The following is a 27,282-nucleotide window of genomic DNA, read 5'->3' as shown; positions in this document are numbered from 1 at the left end:
ACACACACACACACACACACACACACACACACACACACACACACACACACACACACACACACACACACACACACACACACACACACACACACACACACACACACACACACACACACACACACACACACACACACACACACACACACACACACACACACACACACACACACACACACACACACACACACACACACACACACACACACACACACACACACACACACACACACACACACACACACACACACACACACACACACACACACACACACACACACACACACACACACACACACACACACACACACACACACACACACACACACACACACACACACACACACACACACACACACACACACACACACACACACACACACACACACACACACACACACACACACACACACACACACCAGCTTCTTTCAATTTTCATCTGCCAAATTCATTCACAAGGTTTTCATCAGCAAGGGGTTATAGAAGAAAACACTAGCCCAAGGTGCCACGTGATGTGACTGAACCCAAATCCACATGGTTTGGGAGCAAACTTCTTAAGCACACAGCCATGTTCTTGTGTGCCTTAACATAATCCCAAGCAGATTCAATGTGACAAACTTGTTCCTTAGTCTTACAAGTTGACTTCATCTATTGAGCTTAAACAGTCTATCTACCCAATTTTAACTATGGGACCCTTGCTTATGACACCACACACTGAGATTGAAACCAGAACTTCAGGATCATAAAGTGACACAAATAAACACAATCCTGTCAACCTTCCTAGCCTCCATCCCACTGCACCCATAGGGATTAGCAACATCTTAAACTTGAGTCTATTAACAGAAATTTTTTTTAAATATTTTATATTTGTGTATCATACAATAGAGAATAGCAATGTAGTCCAGCCCCAGGTCAGCTTTGGTCAAGAGGACTTCTGGTCAAAAGCATAAACTATTGATGACAGCTCTTCCCATATTTTATACACACACACACACACACCCCATGATGATCATTTAACAGCCATGTTTATTGCTGGCTTTGGGTAGACAGTTTGACAGGATCTGATGGGTCCAGTTCCTGCATCAAGCTCCAATATTCGCTCTAACATGATTTCCACAACTTGATGTCCTTCCTGATACCAACTACTTTACAGAGTGTACTGGGTGCTTTTTATGTGGCACCAGCACTAGTGAGGTGGCCATGCAGCTTGCAAGACTAAGATTATCTTTGATTGAGTGGAACTACAATGGAGATGGAGAAGACTTTGTACTAAGAGATGGAGAATTAAAGAGTGAGAGGAGGGGAAAGACTTTTGTTACCAGTAGTAGCTCCCTGAGTTTTTTCCAACCTGTTCTTACTCTGGCTACCATGCTTTCAGAGAAACCACTTTCTTTGCTAATTACATCTATATACTAAAAGCTACCTAGTACTACTAGTGAGCTACCAAAGCACTTAAGAGAATCTAGTTCTAATATGTCCATAGTACATCTCTCAAGTGTCTGTATGTAAACGTTTGCGAGATTTTGTATTTCCTTCATTTCCACTGGTTTGTAAACATTAGCTTTCAGATGGGGTCATTGGTTTGCAACCCATTATAGAAACATGTGGGGATCTCTTGACATGTAAACAAAGGTCTCATACACTGTCAGGTTTCCAGCTCTCCACATATTCAGGCTGTTTGTTGTTTCATAGACTGGGAGATTATTGGAAATAAGAATGGGTTGATGCCAAGAGAAGCTGGCCATAGAAACTCTACCTCAACAGATCCTTGTTTGACCCACAAAAGCATGGAAAAGTAGATGTAAAAACAACAAAGATGACAATATCCAATTTAGAAATCGTTCTTGTCTGTTTTACCATTCTGGCATAGGTTAGACAAGTTATCTCCACCTCAGTATTTCACCACTTGCTGTAGTCCTCTCCAACCTCCTTCATGAAAGTTTAAGATCCTAAGAACAGGCTTTTCCGAACTTTTCCTTTAGTCATCCTCTTCCATTGTTAGGATCACCTAACAATTCTTCACCCAATTCTCAGATACACATGCACACATACACACATCTCATGTAAAAAAAAAAAAAAGAAATTATAAATATGAAACAAAAACAGCAAATACAAGAAAATATTTAGTAATTACAAGATATGGAATTTTATATTATAATTATTATTTTATTAGAAATCAAAGTAAATGGAGAAAAATATAATTAACAAATATTAATTGGGTTAAATACTTACTGAAACAATATTAGCAATACTTATGAAATTGGTGGTGGGGGAGTAAATAATAAACATAGCTACAATTAGAAAAATAAAATAAATTAGATCATTAACCAAATGATGTTTAGAACATCACTTGTTTTTTTGCTATTGTTTATTTTTTTTTTGCAAGGGGGGAGGGGTAAGTGTAATTAAATTTGTTCATTTGGTTTAAAGAAAAAGATTAAAAAATTAAAATAAATAGATTGTGCGGGATGTTTTTCCCCTCCATATCTTGAGAATCACTTGCAAGGAGAGCAGGGTTCAGTTTTCATGGGATGAACGAGAGAGAAAGATGGATGGAGACAGGAATGCATAGGAGACACAATCTCTCACTGAATATTGCTTCATTTGATAAGAAGTGTGTCCAACAACGACAACATTATTGGCACTAATAATAATAATTATAATAACCATAATAGCTCAGTTACTCTTCCACATTTAAAGCCAGAGAAGAAAGTGAGAGGTAGAATATGGAAACAGCATAACTTTAATTAATACTTTGGAAGTTGGAGACAATTGATGCAAGGATAATTAATGTAACATTAAAAAATGTCAAGCTATTAAAAATATATTACTATTGTTTTATTAATTTTTTGTTTTATGTCGTGACATATCAACATGTCTTTAAAAGTTAATGACATTTTCAATGTTATCGTGTTTCAGACGTTTTCTCTGATACATTTGTTTGTTATATGACAATTCTCACAATGATTATCAAACACATACATACATACATACACATATAGATACATACACTCAGATATGCATACATACATATATACATACATGCATACATACATACATACAATCAGATATGTGTGCATACATACGAGCAGGAAAAATAATACAAACTCACAGATATGATATAAAGACTTAAAATATATATCACAGCAGAGTTAATTCAATGAGAGATATTGTCTAATGCTGATATAGAAAAATTCAGTCCCATGATGAATAATGGTAAATGATCAATAGCGAATTGGCCACATTATAATTTGATCTTTGATACAATAATTAAAAAGCTGAAACGATTGCGGATTCTCTTTCAAATTCAGAAACTAACCACAAACACACATTAGCAATTTTTAAAATGAATTTGGCCACGTGTGAACATAAAAAGATATTGTCAACCAATGCCAAAATTTTTCCTCACATGACAGACACAGCCAAATGTTACAGTCAACAGTACAAGAAATGTTTTCCTTCTCATTTCAAGAAATAAGTTCCTCTAGGGTACGAGATGAGAGGATGGTTCCAATGCAACTGGTCTTGAGTTTTTAGGAATCACCGATACTAATTTTGATATTTTGTCAGCAAGTCTGATGGGTAGGATGCTGTATATACTTGTAAGAATATCTGCTCCTTGGCTGCAAGGGTAGCGTTCGCGTGGATTTTTTGAGAGAAGAGCACCAGAAACAGCTTGAACTACAGGAGACAGGTCTGTAGGGATCTTAGGCAATAATTCTTTGTATGACTTGTAAAGATCTTCAAGGTATCGTTTTCCATAAACTAACTGGCATTCTTCATCTAGAGAGTCCCAAATTTCTTGGAGTCGACTTTCTAAAACCTGTTCATTGAAGTTGTCTGCAAAAGAGAAAAGAAATAAAACTAAATATTTCTAATGATCAATAAGTACAAGTTATCTCCCTTATTACATATTTTCTAATATCCAATTCTAAAACGTAATTTCTTTCAATTGCTCAGTAAGCAGACGCACATAATTCGAGGCTAATAATGTGAAAATAGAATCATAGAATCTTTTTCCATGCTATAAATATGGTTCTAGTTAGGTATTTTTTTTAATTACTATTGTATCATGAATTACATGGAATTTGACATCAAAGTCTTCATACCTGAAGTTATGAGACAAAAAAAAATTATCCTTAAGAGGATAAATAATCTTTTATCCGTCGATCGGTTTTCTGTCACAGTATCGTGTCCGAGCTGGGACACAGCTTTAAGGGTAAGTTTGGTTATATTAAACCCAGTTCTTATTTTATGTTATTGACTTTGTAAGGATGAAAAACAAAGTCCTAAGGAGAGATTTAAACCCATCAACTGAAGGGACGTAAATAAGCAAATCCTGATTCTGCCATCAATTCTTAATCACAGAACAAACCAACTTTCGATTTAAACAAATATTTCATATAAAAGCAAGTGTGACTGTGTGGTAAGAGGCTTGCTTCCCAACCACATGGTTCTGGGTTCAGACCCACTGTGTGGCACCTTGGGCTATAGCCTCAGGCTGACCAAAGCCTTGTCAGTGGCTTTGTTAGATGGAAACTGAAAGAAGCCCGTCGTGTATGTGTGTGTGTGTGTGTGTGTGTGTGTGTGTGTGTGTGTGTGTGTGTGTGTGTGTCCCCCACCATCACACAGCAGTTGGTGTTAGTGTGTTTACATCCCTATAACTTTGCAGTCTGACAAAAGAGATATATAGGATAAGTACCAGGCTGAAAATATTAAAAACATCAGATTAGTAACTATACTAACAATTGACTAGGTGCTCGTGGCTGAGGATGAGCCAACCAGCTCGAAACCAAGTCAGTCTCACAATCCTGTGGTCTGCTAGAGGATGGTAGGGGTTCGCTCCCCCTGCTACCACAGGGTGCAGCATTGCACTGATGACCAGCTGGCAGAAGATCTGCCTGGGGTTAAACTAGTAGTAACATGGAACAGCCACTTTGATATGGTGATTGACTTGTTAGAATTACTACTCTGATTTCTTTGAGATTTTACAATTAGCTATTTTGCTTATATATATATATATATATATATATATATATATATATATATATATGCTTTCGGTGCAAATGGTTTTGTTATATGGCACCATGTTTTACAATCCTGTGAATAATAATAATGGTATTTATATAAGCTTAAAGCTTATAGTGATCACCGTGCAATGACTAAGGAAAATAGTCTAATAATGGGGCATATAAGCCCTCAACAGAAAAAAGAAGGCTTTCCTCTCTACGTGGGACTCAAACCCACATCTCTTTGTTAACATGACTAAGTGTGTTACCTTCACACCAGCGAATTAGCTAATTTGCTGGTGTAAAGATAACACAGTCGCATTAACAAAGGAATGTGGGTGCGAGTCCCATGCGGAGAGGAAAGCCTTTTTTTCTGTTGAGGGCTTACATGACCTTTATTAGATTATATATATATATATACATATATATATATATATATATAAGCTCATCGTTTAACGTCCGTTTTCGATGCTGACATGGGTTGGACGGTTTGACTGAGGTCTGGAGAACCAGCAGCAGCAGCACCAGGTTCCAGTTTGATCTGGCAGAGACTCTACAGCTGGATGCCCTTCCTAACGCCAACCACTCCATGAGTGTAGTGGGTGCTTTTTATGTGCCACCGGCACAGGAGCCAGTCAGGCAGGCCTGGCATCGATCCCATTCAGATAGAGTTTTTTTACATACCACCGGCACGGGGGCCAGTCAAGGGAATTAGGATGCACATTATATATGAATGTTTTTCTAGGTTTTACTTTACATGAAAACAAATAAAAAAAATTTAATAGTTCTTCCCTGCATTGATGCAAAGGAATTATTATTTAACTTTTTGTGGTCAGAAATATTCAACAGGTGGTCACTGCTGTTGATATGAAATAGCAGAACAATGAGAGGCATGTCATTTATATCTTTTTCAAGTAAATGGCGGGGGGGAGGGGAGTGTCATTTTATTAAATATTGACGGATTTATTGCTGAACATCAAAAAGATAAAGCTCGCATATGAGAAAAACAGCATTAGTTTATGGACTAAAATTATTTTAAGACATTTCAAAAGAATCGGAAACATTTATTTTGAAATGGTTAAGAAAATTGTTGAAGTCAAATTCTGTCACATATGTTTAGGAATAGTTTTGCTTATTTTTGTCTTTCTTATACTTTTTTTTTTTGTTTTATTTTTACAAAATAACGAACACTATCTATCAATTATCATTTTTTTAGTTCAAAATGGAAGTGGATATGGTACTGAACAGACACTGGTTCATGAATTTAAGTGTTTACCTAAAAAAAGAGGTTCGTCAATCTGCCTCATGGCCCTAGTGGACAAAATGGAAAGGGCATTGCCCCAAGAGATGGCGAAAGGCTTGCACTGGAACAGACACTCTGATTCACAGGGCTCACACTTGCAGATAGCCATCCCTGCCCTGTAAGAGGTGAGCCAGGATGTGGTCCAGGGGCCAAGAATACCAGAGTTCTCCACCCTACAGGTTCAACCACAAACCTATCAGAGAGCAACTGCTACTTTGACAGGTTTGCCCTCCTCAGCTTGACAAGCAGCAAAACCAGAGCTGGCAGCTGAACACATCAACATTGGTGAGGAGCAGGCATCTCATTACGACATACATACATACATACATACATACGTACATACGTACATACGTACGTACGTGTGTGTGGTAAAAGAGAGATGGAAGATACAAAAACTTTTATTAATCACTACAAATGCATTTTTTCTACATTTCTACATGTTTCAGCCATTGAACTGTGGCCATGGTGGAGAACAACTTTGAAGATTTTTGTACTCAGAAACAGTAACCCTTAAACTTATTTTTCTTTTCAATCTGGTACTTATTCCATCAGTCTCTTGCTGAACTGCTACGTTAGGAGACTGAAAGAAACCAACACTGGTATGGGGAGGGGGGCAAACAGACACACACACACACACACACAAAGGCTTCCACATGGTTTCCATCTATCAAATTCACTCACAGGTCATTGGTCAGTCCAGTGGGATTGAACCTGAAACCACATGGTTTGTCTGAGTGTCTTCTGGGTTTCCTTTTTGTTGTGTTCCAAAATACAGTTGTTGGCAGTTACTTATTTTATCTACATCCAAACACCAAACAATGAGCTGATGTCTACACAGCAACATAAAACATGGCACAGTCACAAGCGGAGTGCCTTTGAACAGGTCTGTTGGATCAGGATTGACCTGTGGTTAAACATCAACAACAACAAACCCCAAACAATGAAATGCTGAGTTAGATTTGCCAAAACTACAAAGCAAAGAAAAACTTACTTGTTTGAAATCCAAGTGGTTCAATGATGGAAACATGAACGTCCCATTTTTTCATTTCAAGACGCAGAATATCTGAGAAGGCAACAATGGCACTTTTAGAAACAGAATAAGCACTTGTCCCGTTGATAGGAATTCTTGCTGTAAAGACAGTTGGGGAAAATCAGAATAGAATTATGCAGAAGAGAATTTAACAGAATACTAGAGTTCACCATCAAAAGTATTAAGATACAGATAATTAAATTAATTTAGGTTATCTACAAAAGTAAAACCAAACCAACTACAGATTCTCTATGCTAAAGGCCCTCAGTCAGTTAAAAGTGGAACCAAATTTCCTTCATATTGCATCTTACCAATTTAGAAATAAGAAAGATATTCAGCTCTGTAATCCCAACTGCACTGTACTTTTGGGAAAGATAGGATGGTCAAAGATGGAATGTCTTTCATCATGTTTCTCAGTCAGGAGTGATCTGGACTAAACAACAGCAAAAGTTAAAGCAGAAGGTTCTGCTGCATTTTGGAAAGCAAGGGAGCTTGCAGGTTGAGTGAGGCCTTGCTTTTTTTTGAAGTCTGCTGTTGCAGGCAATGTGGATAAAAACAACATCTCGTTGTTGTTGGTGGAGTTGCACTCAATGTTGGAAGCTGTGGGCTTTGGTCTTATGAGGTTTGTGTAAGAGATGTAGAAGGAGAGTTCTAAGTACCTGCTGAGTTTTCTCAGCCACATAGCCTAGTGGTTAGAGAGTTGCATTCACAATTACAACATCATGGTTTCCATTCCTGGACAAGGTGGTGCGTTCTTGAGCTAAACACTTCATTTCACATTGCTCCAGTCCACTCAGCTACAATGAGTGAGTGACTGTGAGGGACTGACTTCCCATCCAGGGGGAATGCTATCATCTCAGTCACGTGTACACCATGGAAAACAGGCAACCAACCCTTTGGATCTTGAGACTTGATACAAGAATGTCCAAAGGTTATGGTAATGAATTATCTCATAAGGGGAAAAGGTTAAACCATATTTTGCTGTTGGTATAAAATTGGTTATCTGGCTTTAAGGTGTGTGTAGTGGAGGAAGGAAATATAAGATAGCCTGATCAGAAGATCCAGTGAGTAATGGCTGGGTTTGGAGATAAGGAAATAATGTGTTTGGTCAGAAATATTGGTAGATGGAGATACAAACTGGCATAGACAGTTCAATCACTCCACCAGTTGGGAGGAATGTAAGAGCCAAGAGATGTGTTCCAATGACTTCACCAAAGATGATGAGAGAGAGAAAGAAGTGAAGTGAAACGGGTGACTTTCAGGTAAGACTAAAAATAATCAAACAACCAACTTTTTGAACTTAAACACTCAGTTTTCAAACAAGTGTAGAAAGATTTCCAAAAGGTAATCACTATCATCATAGCTTTAATGTCCACTTCAGACACAGTTTATTGAGCCAGATGCTCTACAGCTGGATGCCCTTCCTGTCACCAACCCTCACCTGTTTCCAAGCAAAATAATATTTCTGTATGTTTTCACACAATATTGGAATTGAATGACACAGATTTTCAACTGCCATGTGATGCCAAGACACTGCAGAAGAAGAGACTTGACCAAAGTGACGCACATTGAAGCTGGAATTTGAAACCACGTGCTTGGGAAGCAAACTTCTGAATCATACAGCTATTTCTAAAATCGATTTTTGATACTCGTTAAATTAAATATATTAACAATAACTCAACTGCTGTTTCACATGCAGATGGCATCCCCGAGTAACCAACGGCAGAAGGTTTTCTTTGATAGAATGTTTTAACATGAAATTGGCAAACTGTCTTCCAATAAAGCTATTCAAGAAAGTAAGAAACAAAGAAAAAAAGGAAATTACCAACGAAACTGGCCATGTTGATTATTCTACCTTTGCTTCTCCTAATGAAAGGTAAGAATGCTTTTGTCAATCGAATTGTACCAAAAAGATTAACATTAATTGTCTTCTGGAATATTTCTTCAGATGTCATTTCAGTCTCAGCAAAGTAAGAAATCCCAGCATTGTTGACAAGACCCCACAGACCTGAAGAATTGGAAGCAAAAATATAACGGTTACAAGAAGTTATTTCTAACACTAGGCTTGCAAAAATAATAGGATGGTCAGATTAAAATGCCTTATCCCGTAGATTTATTCAATCAGGGAATTATAAGTTAAACAACAACATTACAAAAGACATTACATACACCAACCTAAGGTGCACTTACCATCTTCTCCAAGTAATTCTTGTGCGTAGCTTTTCGCATTTTCAATATCCCTATGGTTCGTAACATCCAATTTTAATACCACTAACCTATACAGAAATATAAGATATATAAATTAGATTATTGCTGCTCCAGTTGTAATTAAAATAAATATATAATTATCATTTCTTTGAAAAGCCAAACAACACAGTAGATAACAGAAAACAAGACTTGTTAATTAAAATATTACAAAAATATTTTTATTTTCTGATCCTGCCACGAAAATACAACCACACCATTAATATTTATGCTATGTATACAGCATGGCTCAGTGGTTAGAGCGTCAAGCTTACAGTCATGAGGTTGTGAGTTTGATTCCCGGACCGGGTTGCATCTTGTGTTCTTGAGCAAGACACTTTATTTCACGTTGCTTCAGTTCACTCAGCTGTAGAAATGAGTTGCAACGTCACAGGTGACAAGCTGTATCGGCCCCTTTGCCTTTCCCTTGGATAACATCACTGGCATACAGAGGGGAGGCTGGTATGCATGGGCGACTGCTGGCCTTTCACAAACAACCTTGCCCAGACTTGTGCCAGGGAGGGTAACTTTGTAGGTGCAATCCCATGGTCATTCATGACCGAAAGGGGATCTCCATGTATACGGCACCTCTGCAGGTGCAAAGCATAAAGCAACCAAGCTAGTACCATGTATAAAGCCCCCAGTGCACTCTGCAAAGTGGTTGGCATTAGCAAAAGCATCCAGCTGTCAAAAACCATGCCAAAAAAGATAATTGAAGCCTGGTGCACCTCTCCAGCTTGCCAACTCCTGTCAATATATCCAACTTGACATATCTTCTCAAGTTCAGCAAATCACCACAAGTGTTGGTTCGTTGTCATCTCCTCAGTGAGGCCCAGTATCTGAAGATCCTTTCTCACCACTTACTCCCATGTCTTCCAGGGCCTACCCTTTCCACAGGTTCCCTCTACAATTAGAGACTGGCTCTTCTTTATGCAGCTGTCCTCATCCACACACATCACATGACCAAGCCAGTGTAGTCTTCTCTCTTGCACACAACATCTAATGCCTGTTATACCCAGTTTTCCTCTTGAATCATCACTTACGCTCTGTTGTGTGTGCACACTGACATCACCCATCCAGTGGTATTGCAGTACTTGTATCCTCACCAGCTCTTGACAATCGATGTCGGTTTGTTTATGGCCCTGCATTGAAGTGGTTCGGCAAAAGAGACCAATAGAAAAAATACCAAATTTTAAAAAAATAAATACTGTGGTCAACCTGGTCAGCTGAAACCTTCCAAAGCTGTGCCTCAGCACAACAGCAACCCAATGACTGAAACCTACAAGACAATGAGAGGAGGGAGGCCCCTAACACTTCTCAATACACAAAGTCAAACAGAAGGTAACAGTTGTCATTTACGTGTAGATTAACTGATAAAAAATGACATTTCAGTTATGGCCATCACACCATTTTGCATGTCAATAAGTACATTCGCCAATGTGTGTTCTTTATTTTAAGGATGTGATTAGAGGAAATTTGGTTGCTATTTTAAACAGGTCGAACCTCTATTTAGAAGAGGCTCCCTCTGTTGCTCAGGCTACTATTTCTAACAGATCAAGTGACCAAATAAAAGCTTTCTCATTCAATAACTGAGGAGGGGGAGCTGTCCACTCCAAGCAAGGCTTTTATTAGGGAGGCACTTTAGTTCTGCTAAATAAACCTGTAGAGGCTATACTGCTGGTGTGTGAGGGGGGGGGGGGGGGGGTCAAACATAAGGGCAGCACATACTGTAACTATATCCCTACCCTTGCTAGTTTAAAAGAAGTTTGTCAATTTTCAACAATCTGGGTTTCATAAAATATATTTGCCAACTAAATGTGGCAGTCCTAGAGAGGATGATGTTACTATTGTTTTTAGCCCCAGGAAGACATCTCCTCCATCTGGCCAACAACACACAATCTGTGTCCAATTAGTATTTGCAAGGGAAGTCATCGATCCCATCTCTAGCCTTACATAATACACACAGACCTGGGTTTCTGGGTGGTTACCCATCTTCAATGTGTGTTAATCAGTCGTGTGTAAGGAGGTAAACTAGCTACTGTTTTAGCAGGTCAAGTGGCTGCATAGAAGCTTCCTTTTTTTGGCTGTTATTTCTAACAAGTCAAGTATAAACTTACTCCTTGGCCTGAGAGAAATTACCAGTTTTAACATTATTATAACACCAAACTATAACTTTTTCAATTCTTAACTGGAAACTAATACTTAATAGGACAAAACATGCCGATAACTTAATACTCAATCAAGTTTCATAAGACAAATTGCTTGTTACATTTTGACATAAATGTGTTTTGCCACAAAGTATAATAAATCATACCTGAATAACGTTTGCGTAATTTATGAGAACAACTATCTGATACCTATTGATTCACCTGTTGAAAACCAACACAACACAACACTTAAGAGAAAAAAGTGGTGTCTATTGTTGTTTGGTCCAGTGACATAGCTGGAGTATGTACCACATTTGCTGCCCCACTAAAACGGGTTATATAGCAGGCCCAAAAGTGGCCTCCATATATTTAAATATGAAAGTTAATTCACATTCTCAAGATCAATGTTGGTACAAGTATGATCATGGACATAATGAAAGAGGTCAAGCAAGGAAACATTTTGTTGCAGTGACCATAAAAATGAAAGAAATAAATGATACTGGATTCTCTATTGCATGTCAAATAATCTCTAATCTATGTTAATGCAGATGATCTTGCTAACTATTAACAATAACATTGCTAACCATCAAGGTTTCATTACTCAGCTGCAAATGCAAAACAAATGGGTCTCCGAATTAATGTTTATGAGACCAAATGCATCACTACAACAGATAAGACTCAGCCAAACCCAGACATAACAATCTATGGCAGACTTATAAATGTATGTAGAGCATATGTTATCAGCTTAGCTCTTTAGCATTTAAACAAGACACATCCGGCCAAAATATTCTACTTGTTCTATGTGCAAACTAGCCAGATCTGGCCTCTCAGACATACTCTGAAATGTCATTCTAAAAATGAGCAATCACATCGTCAAAATCTCAAAGCCATCAGATAACACATCATCATCGTTTAACGTCTGCTTTCCATGCTAGCATGGATTGGACGATTTGACTGAGGACTGGCGAACCAGGTGGCTACACCAGGCTCCAATCTGATTTGGCAGAGTTTCTACAGCTGGATGTCCTTCCTAATACCAACCACTCCGAGAGTGTAGTCGGTGCTTTTACATGCCACCGGCACGAAGGCCAGTCAGCGGTACTGGCAACGGCCACGCTCAAAATGGTGTAATTTACATGCCACCCGCACAATAGCCAGTCCAGGGGCACTGGCAACAACCACGCTCCAAAACAATGTAAATAAATAAGCATTAATGGATTAAGCAATAACAAGGTTGCTGGCATGAACAGCTTCTTGAAATCAAACTGAATGCAAGTTAAAAACGAACATTTAAATTATCCCTCTGCTCATGTATTGGATTAAATTGTGTCACATGGTCTGAAAAAGAAAAACTTGAAAACATACAGCATTTCAAGACCACATCATAAGATTTATAATTGGTAAACAAGTGGGTTCTGTTAGCCTGACTTGCCCTTGATAGACCTTCACAAGACAATGTCTTCAGTGGTGCCTCAATGACCAACAGACTATTCTAAATCATTAATCTGCTGCCTTAAAGTAATTATATTATAAGAACAAGCATGGCTGTGTGGTTAAGAAGCTTGTTTTGCAACCATGTGGGTTTGAGTTCAGTCCCATTGCACATCACCTTGGGAAAGTGTCTTTTACTATAGCCACAGGCCAACCAATGCCTTGTAAGTGAAGATCCAAGTACATTACTGTTGTTGTTATTGGCACTCCGTCACCTATGACATCAAGGGTTCCAGTTGATCCGATCACCGGAACAGCCTGCTCGTGAAATTAACGGGCAAGTGGCTGAGCACTCCACAGACACATGTACCCTTAACATAGTTCTCAAGGAGATTCAGTGTGACACAGTGTGACAAGGCTGACCCTTTGAATTACAGGCACAACAGAAACAGGAAATAAGAGTGAGAGAAAGTTGTGGTGAAAGAGTACAGCAGGGTTCGCCACCATACCCTGCTGGAGCCTTGTGGAGATTTAGGTGTTTTCGCTCAATAAACACTCACAACACCCGGTCTGGGAATCGAAACCGCGATCCTCCGACCGCGAGTCCGCTGCCCTAACCACTGGGCCATTGCGCCTCCACATTACTGTACTCTGGGTACATTACAAATGGTCTCGGCCCACAGCTGAAGGATCAACAACATTCACCTTCTGCAGAAGGGTTAAAGTATTGACTTTAAAAATATGTGTACCATCTCACCTTTCTGAACAAGAACTTTTTAATTTCGTTGCTCCTTTACCACACTGGTCCAGACAGCCAGCTAGGACTTTCATACCAATGCTATCCAATTTTTGAGCAATTGCAAAACCAAATCCGCTATCACAACCTTGGAAAAAGAGAAAAGAAATTCATCAAATTCAGTAAAAAGTTAAAAATCAAAATAATGGCAAAATATTCTGCAGCTATATACACTATTTTCTTTCTTTTTTTTTCATTTAAATGACTCGTTCACAGTTCATTTCCTGTGCATTATTCTATGTACTGTTCATGAGCTTTTGGCTACTTTTGCTGAAGAATCGTAGAGCCCCTAAGCACTGTATATAATAAGTTTAGTATTTTTATTATTATCATTTATTATCTAGTTATACCGTTATATTCTGTGTTCAAAGACAAGGTTGACTTCACTTTCCATCTCTCCAGGTCATTGGTTCCCAACTACACTATACTGCACCACAAGATGTAGTTAGATGTGCGGTGGTACACTGGTGTTATAGTTAAGTGCATTCATCATCATCATCATTGTTTAACGTCTGCTTTCCATGCTGTCATGGGTTGGACGGTTTGACTGAAGACTGGCAAGCCAGGAGGCTGCACCAGACTCCAATCTGATCTGGCAAGGTTTCTACAGCTGGATGCCCTTCCTAATACCAACCACTCTGAGAATGTAGTGAGTGCTTTTTTACGTGCCACCGGCATGGGGCCAGTCAGGCAGCACTTGCATTGACCATGCGCAAATGGTGATTTTTACATGCCACGACAAAGACTTCACTTGACTCAACAGGTCTTTGCAAGCACAGTTTATTGCCCAATGATTGAAGGATACCCTTAAATAGACCAGTTATGCTGCACTGACTTAGGCAATAGTCTCACTTGGCTCGCAGGGTCTTCTCAAGCACAGCATATCTTCAAAGGTCTCAATCACTTGTCATCGCTTCTGTGAGGCCCAATGTTCAAAGATTATGCTTCACCACCTCATCCCAGGTCTTCCTGGGTCTACCTCTTCCACAGGTTACCTCTGCTGCCAGGGTGTGACACATTTTCACACAGCTGTCCTCATCCATACGCAACACATGACCATACCAGAAAATAATAAATTTCTATTTTTAAAAATGCATAAAATACAAACTGAAAATTTCAATATAAGGTTTTGATAATAATGTCAGCAGGGTCTCTTATTCTTTGGGGGTTACTACAGACACTGAATATCTTCCCAAAATGAGATAAGGTGAAGCTAACCCAAGTGGGATTTGAACTCAGACTATTCTAAATCATTAATCTGCTGCCTTAAAGTAATTATACTATAAGAACAAGCATGGCTGTGTGGTTAAGAAACTTGCTTTGCAACCATGTGGTTTTGAGTTCAGTTCCATTGCACATCACCTTGGGAAAGTGTCTTTTACTATAGCCACGGGCCAACCAATCTAAGTGAATCTAGTAAACAGAAAAACTGTGAGGAATCCCATTGTATTATAAATGTGTGTTTGTCATTCTTTTCCCATGGCTTGACAACCAATATTGGTTTGTTTACATCTCTGTAACAGCAGTTCTGCAAAAGAGACTAATAAACTTTAAAAAAGAAAAAAATAGCATTGCTGTTAATGAACGCTTCAAAGATAAAATTTTTTTTTTAATCTTTGTAGTTAAGTAAACGTTAACAGAAGCTGTCTTCTGTAAAAACAATTTATTGGTTCGGTTTAAAATAAGAGGCATTCCGAAAGTTTCACAAGGAATTTTAGACATGAACAGCAGTCGTTTAAAGTGAGATATGATTGATTGTCATTGAAATGAATGTTTGCATGAAACTTCATTTTTTGACCTGGAAAGATATTCATGGGACTTGAATAGATTTAGTTATTTGCAATGAAGTTGATGAGTGTATCTAAGTTGACATGTTGGGGGGGGGGGGGGGGAATCTGACCTTTTAGAATTCTCCCTCCGTTTGTGGGAAAGAAATTTTCCCACCATCACCACCAAAGCCAATATTTTCTTCTCTTTCTCAGATAAAACGACACAAAAGGTCAGTGTCTGCTCTATTCCTCTCTTCAAACTGATCCAAACACACAAACTTTCCCCTATTATTTATTACCATCACAGACCACAGACTCCTCACAATCTGGTTTTTGTTCACAAGACATGCTAAACTTAGTTTAAAGGTTCCAGTCATTGGACCACAGCCATGCTGGGGCAGCATCTTGCAATGGTTTAGTCAAACAAATTAGTCCCAGTCATTTTGTTTTTTGTTCTTTTTAAGACTGGTATTTATTCTATCAGTTTCTTTTTGCCAAACTCTGCTAAGTTATAGGGAGGTAAGTAAACCAACACTAGCTCTCAGACAGTTGGGGGAGGGGATGCTGAAGACAGGCATAAAGACACATCCATATATGGGCTTCCACACAGTTTCTGTCTACCAAATTTATTCATAAGGCCTGGTCAGCCCAAGGTTATAGTTCAAGACGTTCGCTGAAGGTGCTGTGCTGTGGGACAGAACTTGAAACCACATGCTTGTAGAGTAAACTTCTTACACACACAGCCATACCTGCATCTATGTATTAAAAAGAAAAATAAGGCTGATGTGGAAAGAGAATTCTGGACAAGGAACTCGGCTAAAAAAGGAAGGATTAGATAAACTGTCACAGGAAGTAGTCAAGTCGATTCTGATCAAGATATAAGTTGATAGGCTGAGATGTAGGGGCGTGGTTAAGAAGTTTGCTTCCCAATACATCAACATTTTTTTTAATTACTAAGTGGTATTTATTTTACCAAGCTCAGAAGAATGAATGCAAAGTCAATTTGGGTGGGATCTGAAAACTGAAGATAAAAGAGTATGTAAGCTATTGGGTTGGTGCATAATTATTGCAGCTTTTTTCCAACAAATTTTATTCAACAAAAACATCTTTAAATGACAGTCTGACCATCTGCCAAGCAAATGGGAAGCAGTAATTGAAGTAGATGGTGAATATGCTCCGGAATAATCATTTAAAGATGTTTTTGTTACATGTTATTGTTTTTGTTGAATAAAATTTGTTGAGAAAAGCCACAATAATTATGCACCAACCCAATAACATACAAGGTATTTTGTCCCACAGTCTACTGCTTCGATCTGCTACCAATTTTATTTTAGGAGTGTATAGAGATTTAGTCCACCACAAGGTCAAATCCCTATTGTGTTGTGGTGGTTTGTGTGTCTCAAAGACACAAAGCTATGTCAACAGGGAACAAGCTTCTATTAGGGACTCCCACACTGGACAGGTCAAACGATAGAGACCAGGCTAATATGGACTGCTTCTTCTCAGAGGTAAAAATGAGGTCGTATATGATCAACACCCCTACTCAGGACAAAAACAATGTTACAGAAGCATTGATGACAATCCCAAACCAACAAGGTTTTGGAGGAGATAAAGGCCTTTGGGGTGGGGGAAACAAATGGTGCAGTGCAACAAAATCCAAAAGGATAAGCCACACGTTAAAGAAACCAACATCCAGTATTACATATTGGGTCCTGACCTGAAACCCACAAGAGAAGTGGAAGAGAGGACACCCTAAAAATAGATGGAGGAAAAGATAAGAGTTGCAAAAGCAGGGATCCAACTGGAAAGAAACAGAAAAGACAACCCAAAGTCTAGAACAATAGAGAAAAGCTGTTGATGGCCCCTGCTCTATAGGGAATGAAGGGCTTATGTATGTAAGTAATAACAATTTAGAGGTATGATTGTGACATAAAGATGTAATGAATCTATATTTCACTATTGCAAAAATCCTTGGAAACTTGCACTTTGTGAAAGATGACTGTTTTTGCAAGAAATTAGATAACAATACAGGAAGGTGTTATTTTTGTAGCAACAAGTTTTACTGATGGAGACAGAGTTTTGTCTTGGAGAAAGAGATGAGTGAAAATAGGAGGACTGGGAGTATAATTTGTTTACAAGTTAAAAATTGCTTCATCAACTAATATTGCAATGACTCACTGGCAACAACTAAACAGTTTTCCTATTAACCTCATTTAAGCTTTCGAATGCAGCCAAATGCAGCTTTTATGCAACACACAGCTAGTGGCCTGTAAGTTTTCAACAAGCCTTAATTGCAATATTGCCAAATGAATTACTTCAAGCGTTAGCAATTCTTTCTAAATGGTACTTTGTCAGGAATCTCCTTGTTGCTCCATCACTAGCTATTTGGCCTCATTTCGACAATTTATACACATGGCTGAGCTTCATGTCAACTGAGATCCTTGCCACTGTGTTGAGGGTAACAAATTCTTTGCTTATTTTGACAGAACAACTGCCAACATAAGCTAATGAGCTGGCAGAATTAGCACGTCAGGCAAAATGTATAACAGCATTTCTTGCTGTTCTTTACATTCTGAGTTCAAATCCTGCCAAGGTCAACTTTGCCAATAAAATAAAGTAGCAGAAAGTATTGGGATTAATGTAATCAATCTGCTCCTTCCATTGAAAACTGCTGGCTCTAAACTGTGCAATGGACTGGTGTCCCATTCAAGAGAATATTGTGATCTCAGTGAGTTATATGCTATGAAAACTGAGTAACTGGCCACATGAACCCTTGGGCTAAAAAAAAATTAAAACTGCCAACTGAAAGAATAAACTTCTAAGCTGCCTTATTCATCTATCTGCCAAACAATTCACTGACATTTTGTTCTGGGCACCTACTTCAAGATAAATGAAAAATAATACCCTCACCTTTGGGGTTGAAGCTATTATTAACCATGGGCTGTTTCCTGAGGGTCTAGTGGATGTATTAGCTAGACTTATGGGGGTCTCTCATGCCCCTACTTCATACAGCATGCACACTACCATTATTAGTATAACAAAGCTTGCAAGTCATATTGCAAAAGTTATGGTTATCATAATGGTAATATTTGGTAAAGTGACCAATTTATTAGCTACAATTCCAGGTCTTGTAGCAGGAACAATAATTTTCATAGGGCTTAATATGATCAGATATGGCAGTTTCACCAATCTGCAAAAAACTGCTTTATCCCTTTAGCATTCAAATTAGTCTGTCAAATGTAATGCATTAATTATGCACATTGCTTTGAAGTACATTATGTACATTATTTATATTTGACAGATATTTGTCCTCATCTTGTTTGTTGTTAACAATGTTTCAGCTGATATACTCTCTAGCCTTCATCAGGTGTCTTGGGGAAAATTTCAAACCTGGGCTCTCATTCCTAAGGTATTTTTTGATATTATTATTATTACTATTATTATTATTCAGGTCAATGCTGGAATCAAACTCAGAATATTGGGATTAGTAGCCTTATTCCAGGTAGTGACTTGAATAATAATAATAATAATAATAATAATAACATTGAAAAATACCATAGGAATGAGAACCCAGGTTCGAAATTTCCCCCAAGACACCTGGTGAAGGCTGGAGGGTGTATCAGCAGAAACGCGTTAACAACAAGCAAGATGAGCACAAATATCTGTCAAATGTAAATAATGTACATAATTCCTCATCTCTTAAATATAGAACTGTATTGTTGCTTTGAAGTAGTCATGCATTATCTCATAGCTTCAAGATTTCAATGTGATCATTTCTAAAATGACATTGGAGAGAGAGGGGGGGGGCAGTAGAGTGGGTGTAAAGATAGATTAGACGATTTGTGGAAAGCATGTATAGTAATACCCACTTTCTTCTAAATTGTTTGACCCTTTTGTTACCATATTTCTGTTTAGATGCTCTGTATTTCTTTCAATTAATTTTAAATATAACAAAGACAGTCCTATATTTAAGAGATGAGGAATTATGTACATTATTTACATTTGACGGATATTTGTCCTCATCTTGTTTGTTGTTAACACATTTTGTTATCAGCCAAAATGTTGTTGTTAACAACATTTCAGATGATATACCCTCCAGCCTTCATCAGGTGTCTTGGAGAAATTTCAAACCTGGGTTTTCATTCCCAAGGTATTTTTCGATACTATTATTATTATTCAGGTCACTGTCTGGGATCGAACTCAGAATCTTAGGGTTAGTAGCCTGTGCTCTTAACCACTACGCCATATGCCCGTGGGCTGAAGGGTATATCAGCCGAAACGTTGTGTTAACAACAAACAAGATGAGGACAAATATCCATCATCATCATCGTTTAACATCCACCTTCCATGCTAGCATGGGTTGGACGATTTGACTGAAGACTGGCAAACCAGATGGCTGCACCAGGCTCCAATCTGATCTGGCAGAGTTTCTACAGCTGGATGCCCTTCCTAATGTCAACCACTCAGAGTATAGTGGATGCTTTTACATGCCACCGGCACAAGGGCCAGTCAGGCAGTACTGGCAAAGGCCACGCTCAAATGGTATTTTTTTACGTGCCACCTGCACAGGAGCCAGTGAAGCAGCACTGGAAATGACCGCGCTCGAATGCTTTTTCACATGCCACCAGCACAAGTGCCAGTAAGGCGACACTGGTAACGATCACACTCGAATGGTGCTTTTTACATGCCACCGGCAAGGAAGCCAGTCAGCTGCTCTGGCAACGATCATGCTCGGATGGTGTTCCACTGGCACGGGTTCCAGTCATCAAATTTGATTTCGATCTCACTTGCCTCAACAGGTCTTCGCAAGCAGAGTTTAGTGTCTAAATGAAGGAAAGGTATGCATAAGTGGGCTGGTTACTCCACTGGCATAGGCTATGGGTTATGGTCTCACTTGGCTTGCCAGGTCTTCTCATGCACTGCATATTTCCAAAGGTCTCGGTCGCTAGTCATTACCTCAGTGAGGCCTAATGTTCGAAGGTCGTGCTTCATCACCTCATCCCAGGTCTTCCTGAATCTACCTCTTCCACAGGTTCCCTCAACCTCTAGGGTGTGGCACATTTCCATCAAATGCAAATAATGTATATAACAAAGAATTTATTAAAATAACTTAGTTATCATGAAGTTAGTGTTAGGAACATAAATTGTAACTAAGGTTTGGTGGAAGACTTTAATTCAAAACTTAAGAAAACAAGGCATTTGTACATTAGAGCCAAAGGCGGTTTCAGCCAGGTTGGTATCAAAAGGGTTAATTCAAGAATTGATACATTGAACAGGTTACAAAACACACACACAAAGACAGCAAATAATTTCTGCTGAGCAGAGGTGGGCAAAAATTATTTAGCAAAGCTTGTAAATCAGAATAAATTCATAAAATCCTTCACTGAAAAGAGAGACTTTTTTTCTTCCTCCAAAAACATGCTTTGTTTAAAACATTAGGATTCTTGACTATTCACAGAATATCAACTTACCCAGAGTTATGAATTTTAGTATGCATAAGTTAAGCTTGGAAAAATTTGTTTATTTCTTTAGTATTATACATTACTATTATCACCATTTAACATCCACTTTCCATGCAGGCATGGGTTGGACGGTTCGACAGGATCTGGCAAGCTGCAAAGCAGTGCCAAGCTCCAATGTCTGTTTTGGCATGGTTTCTATGGCTAGATGCCATTTCTAACACCAACCACTTTACAGTGTGTACTGGGTGCTTTTCTTGCATCACTGGCACTACTGAGAACGCCAAGTAACTTTCAAGAACAGGAAAAGAAAAACCTCTCGACTATGTGAAGGCGGGAGTATTTGGGAGGTGGGAAAGGAGGTGGCTTTATGCCAGGTGTTGAGAGGCTAAAGATGATAGCAAGACAAGCACAGGTTTTTTGCTATAATATATATTTGTTGTACATTGGGAGGATCATGTTGCCAACATATGGACTGATATTTCATTTCAGTTTATTATCAATTGATTGATTAATTAATTAATTAATCTTTCCTTTTATAATTTTTTATTCAGGCATTGGTAACAACAGGCAAAAAGACATTTACCAAATGTTGAATTAGATAATAAGCACTAAACAGGGAAATTTGAAGAATATTATAATTCTTTTTTCCTTATTCCGTGCAATACTTCCAAAGAACACTTCTAAAAAAAAAATAAAAACTATTCTTTAAACAATTCTGTGACATTAACACCTTATGTAAGACAAAGATACTTTTGTTTAAATAAAGCCTTGTTGCAGGCATAACTCTTACCTGTATATCACAGGTATTAACACATGTAAAATAGCTCTAGCAAACACAAGGAAGCTTTCTCTGCAGTTGCTCGACTTTGTAGAAAAGGAAGCTAAATCTCACTCAAAAATACATCCTGCTGTCAAAGATTATGCATTGGGTAAAGTAGTCCCATATATATATATATATATATATATATATATATATATATATATATATATATATATATATATATATAACAATTTAGCTAGGTGTTAAATAACCACCTAAGGGATATTAAATATCCAAAGAATTTATTGAGTTCTTTTGCCAATAAAAACCCAATGGTTTTTATTGGCAAATAAATGTTTTGAAGAATGTTATGAACTATCGCACTTAAACAGGTAAATAAATAAATAAACTTATAGTTTATCAATATAAAAATATAAATTGGAAATGGAAACCAAAACAATTAATTTAACAATTTAATAATTTAATCATTAAATAATAAATTCAATTTTATTATTTTATACAAATGACATCTCATAAAGTACAGCTGTTTCAACTCCATTAATAAAAACAAGTTTTTCAAGAATAATAAAATACCGTTTTTTGCATGAGATATCTAAGAAGATAAGCTGATCTGATGAACGGTATTTTATTATTCTTGAAAAACTTGATTTTATTAATGGAGTTGAAACATCTGTAATTTATGAGATGTCATTTGTATAAAATAATAAAATTGAATTGTTAATGATTAAATTATTTAATTGTTAAATCATATATTGTTTTGGTTTCCATTTCTATATATAAGATGAACGCGAATGAAACGGCTTTGATCAATAATTCTATTCAAACAAAGCTGATCTAGAACCAAGGATATACAAGTTCTAAAAACACACTGAGTTGCAATAATAGAAAAAGTTAGTGGAATATTGCAAGAGCTGCTTATGTGTAACCGCAGTTATGTCCCTTACATCATAAAGGTATCAAATTTGTATTTTGATTGATTTTGGTATTGATGGCTCGCTGAAATATTAGGTACTTGAGTAAATTGATGCGGATCCCCTGACGACTTCAAAAGTTATTTGTAGCTTTTCCACAGAAATTGTATCAATATATTAAGAGATACTTAAGTGTTATTCACTAAATCAAGCTTCAGCCATCTGTCCAACAGACAAGGTGTTTTAGAACGTAATACACAATCATGTCAAATGCTTGAGGTTTCACCAATGCCACAAATAATGATAAATATAATCTGAGTAATCTACCACAACAAACACTAAACGTGGAGAAGATGCTTTTTCAGTGGCAAACCCAAGATCCATTCCTGTGCCACGTTCTGTGAAAACTGTAAAAAAAGGGAGAACTGTGAGCCACTGTTTGCCGGTCTGATGACCACAACTCTTCTGTCTCACAAAAAAAAGTATCTTCTAAGGTTATTTAATCCGGATTTATTTCTTTGATAACTCCCTTTTCTGGTACTTGTTACATGTATGATAACTGAGAAAATTATTTTTATCAAAATTCTCAAAGACGCAGGTTCATCTGTAATGTTCACCTGTCAACACTTAGCTAATCAAATCGACCTGGAAATATATCCCAAAAATAAGTGTTGTTTCCTTGGCTAATTCTGAAGTAACAGCACAAATTTCATGCCGTCTTTATAAACTACAGGGTGTCCACAAAGTCTGAGTAGATTAGGATTAACACATACTTTAAGAAATTATTTCTCACATTTAATTGTTTATGTTATGATTTTATTAACTCCATGTACCCACATGGGGATTAACACATACTTTAAGAAATTATTTTTTATATTTAATTGTTTATGCTATGATTTTATTTACTCCATGTACCCAGACTTTGTGGACACCCTGTAGAATATCTACAAAAATAGATTTTAAAAAATACTTTTTCTTCTTTCACAACTTTGAGCTGATAAGAGATCACAAAGAAATTTAATTTATACAGAATCTGAATTCTTTTTTTTTTTTAATTTGTGATTTTATTCACATATATAAGTGGTTAGAAAACTTGTTACTAAGCCTTATCGAAATATCTCTCTCAAGTGCAAACTTGTTGCAACTAAAATTCGCCAGTCCAGTTTGAAAGAGAAAAAAACTTCCAGAAATTTCAAAACTTCTTTCAAAAAAATTTTTAAAAAGCCTCTGTGGGCGCAGGTTTTGGTTGTTATTGTCAATTCCGTTAACAAAAAGATCCGCAGATTTCTCTTAAATTATTGACAGTTTTACAGAGCTTGACGCTGATCTGTTTAACTATAGATGATTGAGAGGGCAATGTTGTTCTAACAAGTGTTATTAACATAATTGATCTAAATAGCGCTTACTATAAAGTTAGTAAAATCATTGAGGTATCATACACAGCCTTTTCAAGTAACAGGACTCATGCTCTCAGTCAATAAACTATGAAGTTTATCGTGAAACAAAACCAGAACATGATACGACTCAAATTTCTTCAAAGCAGTCGAATGTGTTAATCTAAAATAAACGTAAATAAAGGCCTAACATCTATCAACTTGTTGGCTGATCTAATTTTAGATAGAGAATTATGCTCCAATCCACAACGCCTTCGCCCTCTTGATGAAGAATCTACTTATCTTTCAACACTAAAGAATTACAATGGGTGCTTGGGTTCTTTGCATACTACAATACCAAAGTCGACAAGATTTTGTTGTTTACCATTAAAAATATTTGATACAGATGAAAGAATGGAGACAGTATTAACATTCCGGTGGGTAAACTGGTGGCAATTTTCTGGGCACTAATCATTCTGAAAATAAAACTTTAGTCACAATGCCGAAAAAGAAGCTTCTGTAGTCACAGAGGCTGTTAAAAAGCATTTTCCCCCTTAGTGACAGATAAACTAACCATTACATTTATGTTTGAGAGAAGAAAAAAAATTGGGAAAAAGAATTAAAATTATATAAAATTCTACGCTGGAGAATGGAACTTAGCCTACCTATCTCTCTCCGTAACTCACAAACTGGATCGAAGAATTCTTCAGCTGATCATGTCTTATATTTGTTCTACTACTCAGACGTCTACAAATTTAGAATACAACGTATTTACTACGGCGAGTCTGAAAGAACTGCTACGTATGTATGCCATATGTAAATACAATTAAACTTAACATTTATCGTCCGAAAGAGAATTCTCTAAATAAAAGTTCTCACCCATATCAAAACTTATCCCCTCGCCTAATCATGTCTTATTACAAGTACTTATTTCTACTATTTAGTAGAAATAGTTCCTTCATGTCTGCCTGATCTGAAACTATTACTAAAGAGGCATGAGATTTCTATAAGCACTACAAACCCATCAAGGGAACACGCAGTAAGAAAGGTGTAATGGAACCATATAAAATTAAACCTTGAAAATAAAAGGTTGAAACAGTTCATAACCTTTATAGGCTGTGTGGTAAAAAGTTTGCTTCCTAACTACAGGGTTCCGGGTTCCGTCCCACTTCTATTATCGCCTCGGGCTAAGCTATGTAAATGAATAGACATAAACTGAAAGAAGCTCATCGCAAATACAAGCTTCGGGCATATTTACATGGAGCACAAAATACAGATTGTAAAATGACGGGGGGAAACATTACATGTCTTATCTCGACAGCTGTTTCAGGAGGTGACTTACTGTATTATCTATATTTAGCTTATTTTGCTCTCACCCACTCACTCTATACATGTTTGTCCCCCACAGCTACGTGACAACCGGTGTTGGTTTGTTTAGTCCCCGGAAAAGAGAGAGAATAAGTACCAAACTTAAAAGATAAGTAATGGAGTAAATTTGTTCGACTAAAATTTTTCAAGGCGGTACCCCACCAGCAGGGCCGCAGTCCAACGACTGAAACAAATAAAAGATAATGGTAGAATGCTATTAATTACCCAGAGTGGATATGATAACGGAAACGCGACTTAACGGCACATAAGATTTTTTTGGTGGAGAAGCCATGTTAATGTTTACTGAAGTTAAAGACGGAAGAAAAAGAAGTTACTGCTTTTTATGACACAAACAACTCTACTGAGTTGTTTAAATGACCAGCTAATAAAAAACAGAGATCCAAACATACTTATTAATGCAGATAAAATTGCTACTGACTAGCAATAAAAAATACACATACAAGATGTAATTTTTCTTAAATTTCATCAATAATTAGTTAATGTGAAAACTGTAGATTACACGTTCCTTGTTCGCTAACATTTTAATTCTTTCTCATTAGTAAAATAGATACGCTTCTCTCTTTGATTCATATATATATATATATATATATATATATATATATTACACACACACACATTTGAAACTTATGACCCATTCCGATGCTCTTCACATGTACAGAAATTGAAACAAACTCTGACTAGCAATGGAGTAAATTATCACCTTGGAACAAATAAATAAGCTATGTTCTATGTAGACTACTTGTTCTCTGTTTGTATATCCAAACATGAATGTAATTGTGCATGGAAAGAAGGAGAAGGGCCCACGGCATGTACAACTAAGAGAGAACTCGTTGCGTTCAGAGAGTAAACATTTATTGTGGGAATTTGAAGACTCGAAGTTTCACAGAGAACCGCTGTTTCATCCCGGACTGGGAATCTTCAGACTATATATGGCAAATACCTGTATTCATCTGTTATTCAAATACATGCCACTGGCCACAGAATTGGTCAGTGTTAATTCTTTGAGTTGTTGCTTTAATAAAAAGGAAATGAATAAAAATACATGACAATGCACTGGTCGAACGTCTGTAAGTGCATGTCTGAAGAAAATCAGTGGAAATGAGTTTAGGTATATATACGTACCAGTGATGAGGACAACTTTGTCTTTAGCGGGGAGGCGGCTTGCTGGTAAAATCCAGTAGACCAGCATACAAGCCAGGGCGAAGGTTCCAACTCCATGAGGACCTTTGACAAGGAACTGGCACAATGGTTCGCCGAGAAACAATGTAACCAAACTTAAAAAAGAGCGGAAACCGAAACGGATCTCATTGGTGAGGAATTTAGTGAGTACTGCCGTAGCAAATACGATGGTAACACTGCAGTAGAGCAACGAGTAGAACATGTAGTCGCTGTTTTCGCCTGTAAGATCGAAATCCATTCTGGAGAATTGAATGAAATAATAACTTGCTCCGATGATCTGATTTTATAGTTGTGAACCAATAAAAAGTAAATGAATTAATTCAGATTTATTGTGAGCTTCGTAGGCATCATCGCCACCATCTTCGAGAGAAACTAAACAATACAATCCGAGCACTTTGCAATCAAAATACTTATGGAACCTTCTCAGCCATCCTTCTCAGATGAACATTTATCTTCTGTAA

The 27,282-nt window shown here is 37.4% G+C and overlaps 1 protein-coding gene across 1 annotated transcript; it reads right to left on the bottom strand.

Moving 5' to 3' along the window:
• Positions 1-2,142: 2,142 nt before the first annotated feature.
• Positions 2,143-27,280, bottom strand: LOC106872799 (retinol dehydrogenase 7). The gene is made up of 6 exons (XM_014919912.3): positions 26,765-27,280; positions 13,919-14,045; positions 9,530-9,615; positions 9,165-9,347; positions 7,301-7,438; positions 2,143-3,837 (listed from the first exon to the last, which is right to left on the bottom strand). The coding sequence occupies exons 1-6, from the start codon at positions 27,057-27,059 to the stop codon at positions 3,482-3,484; spliced, it is 1,185 nt and encodes a 394-aa protein (XP_014775398.1). The 5' UTR covers positions 27,060-27,280; the 3' UTR covers positions 2,143-3,481.
• Between the last annotated feature and the right edge of the window lie 2 nt (positions 27,281-27,282).

This window comes from Octopus bimaculoides, chromosome 7 (assembly GCF_046866305.1).
Source record: "Octopus bimaculoides isolate indiv1 chromosome 7, ASM4686630v1, whole genome shotgun sequence".
NCBI classification, from domain to species: Eukaryota; Metazoa; Mollusca; class Cephalopoda; order Octopoda; family Octopodidae; genus Octopus; species Octopus bimaculoides.
The sequence above is the reverse complement of the archived record's forward strand: the minus strand, read 5'-3'. Positions and strand labels throughout refer to the sequence as shown.

Bases quoted from the DNA above. Each gene is read 5' to 3' on its own strand.
- LOC106872799 (XM_014919912.3), bottom strand. From the start codon at position 27,059: ATGGATTTCGATCTTACAGGCGAAAACAGCGACTACATGTTCTACTCG. The intron at 9,616-13,918 runs GTGAGATGGTAC...ATTTCTGTATAG, and splicing joins AAAAGTTCTTGTTCAGAAAG to GTTAGTGGTATTAAAATTGG. The intron at 7,439-9,164 runs GTAATTTCCTTT...CTGTCTTTACAG, and splicing joins CAACATGGCCAGTTTCGTTG to CAAGAATTCCTATCAACGGG.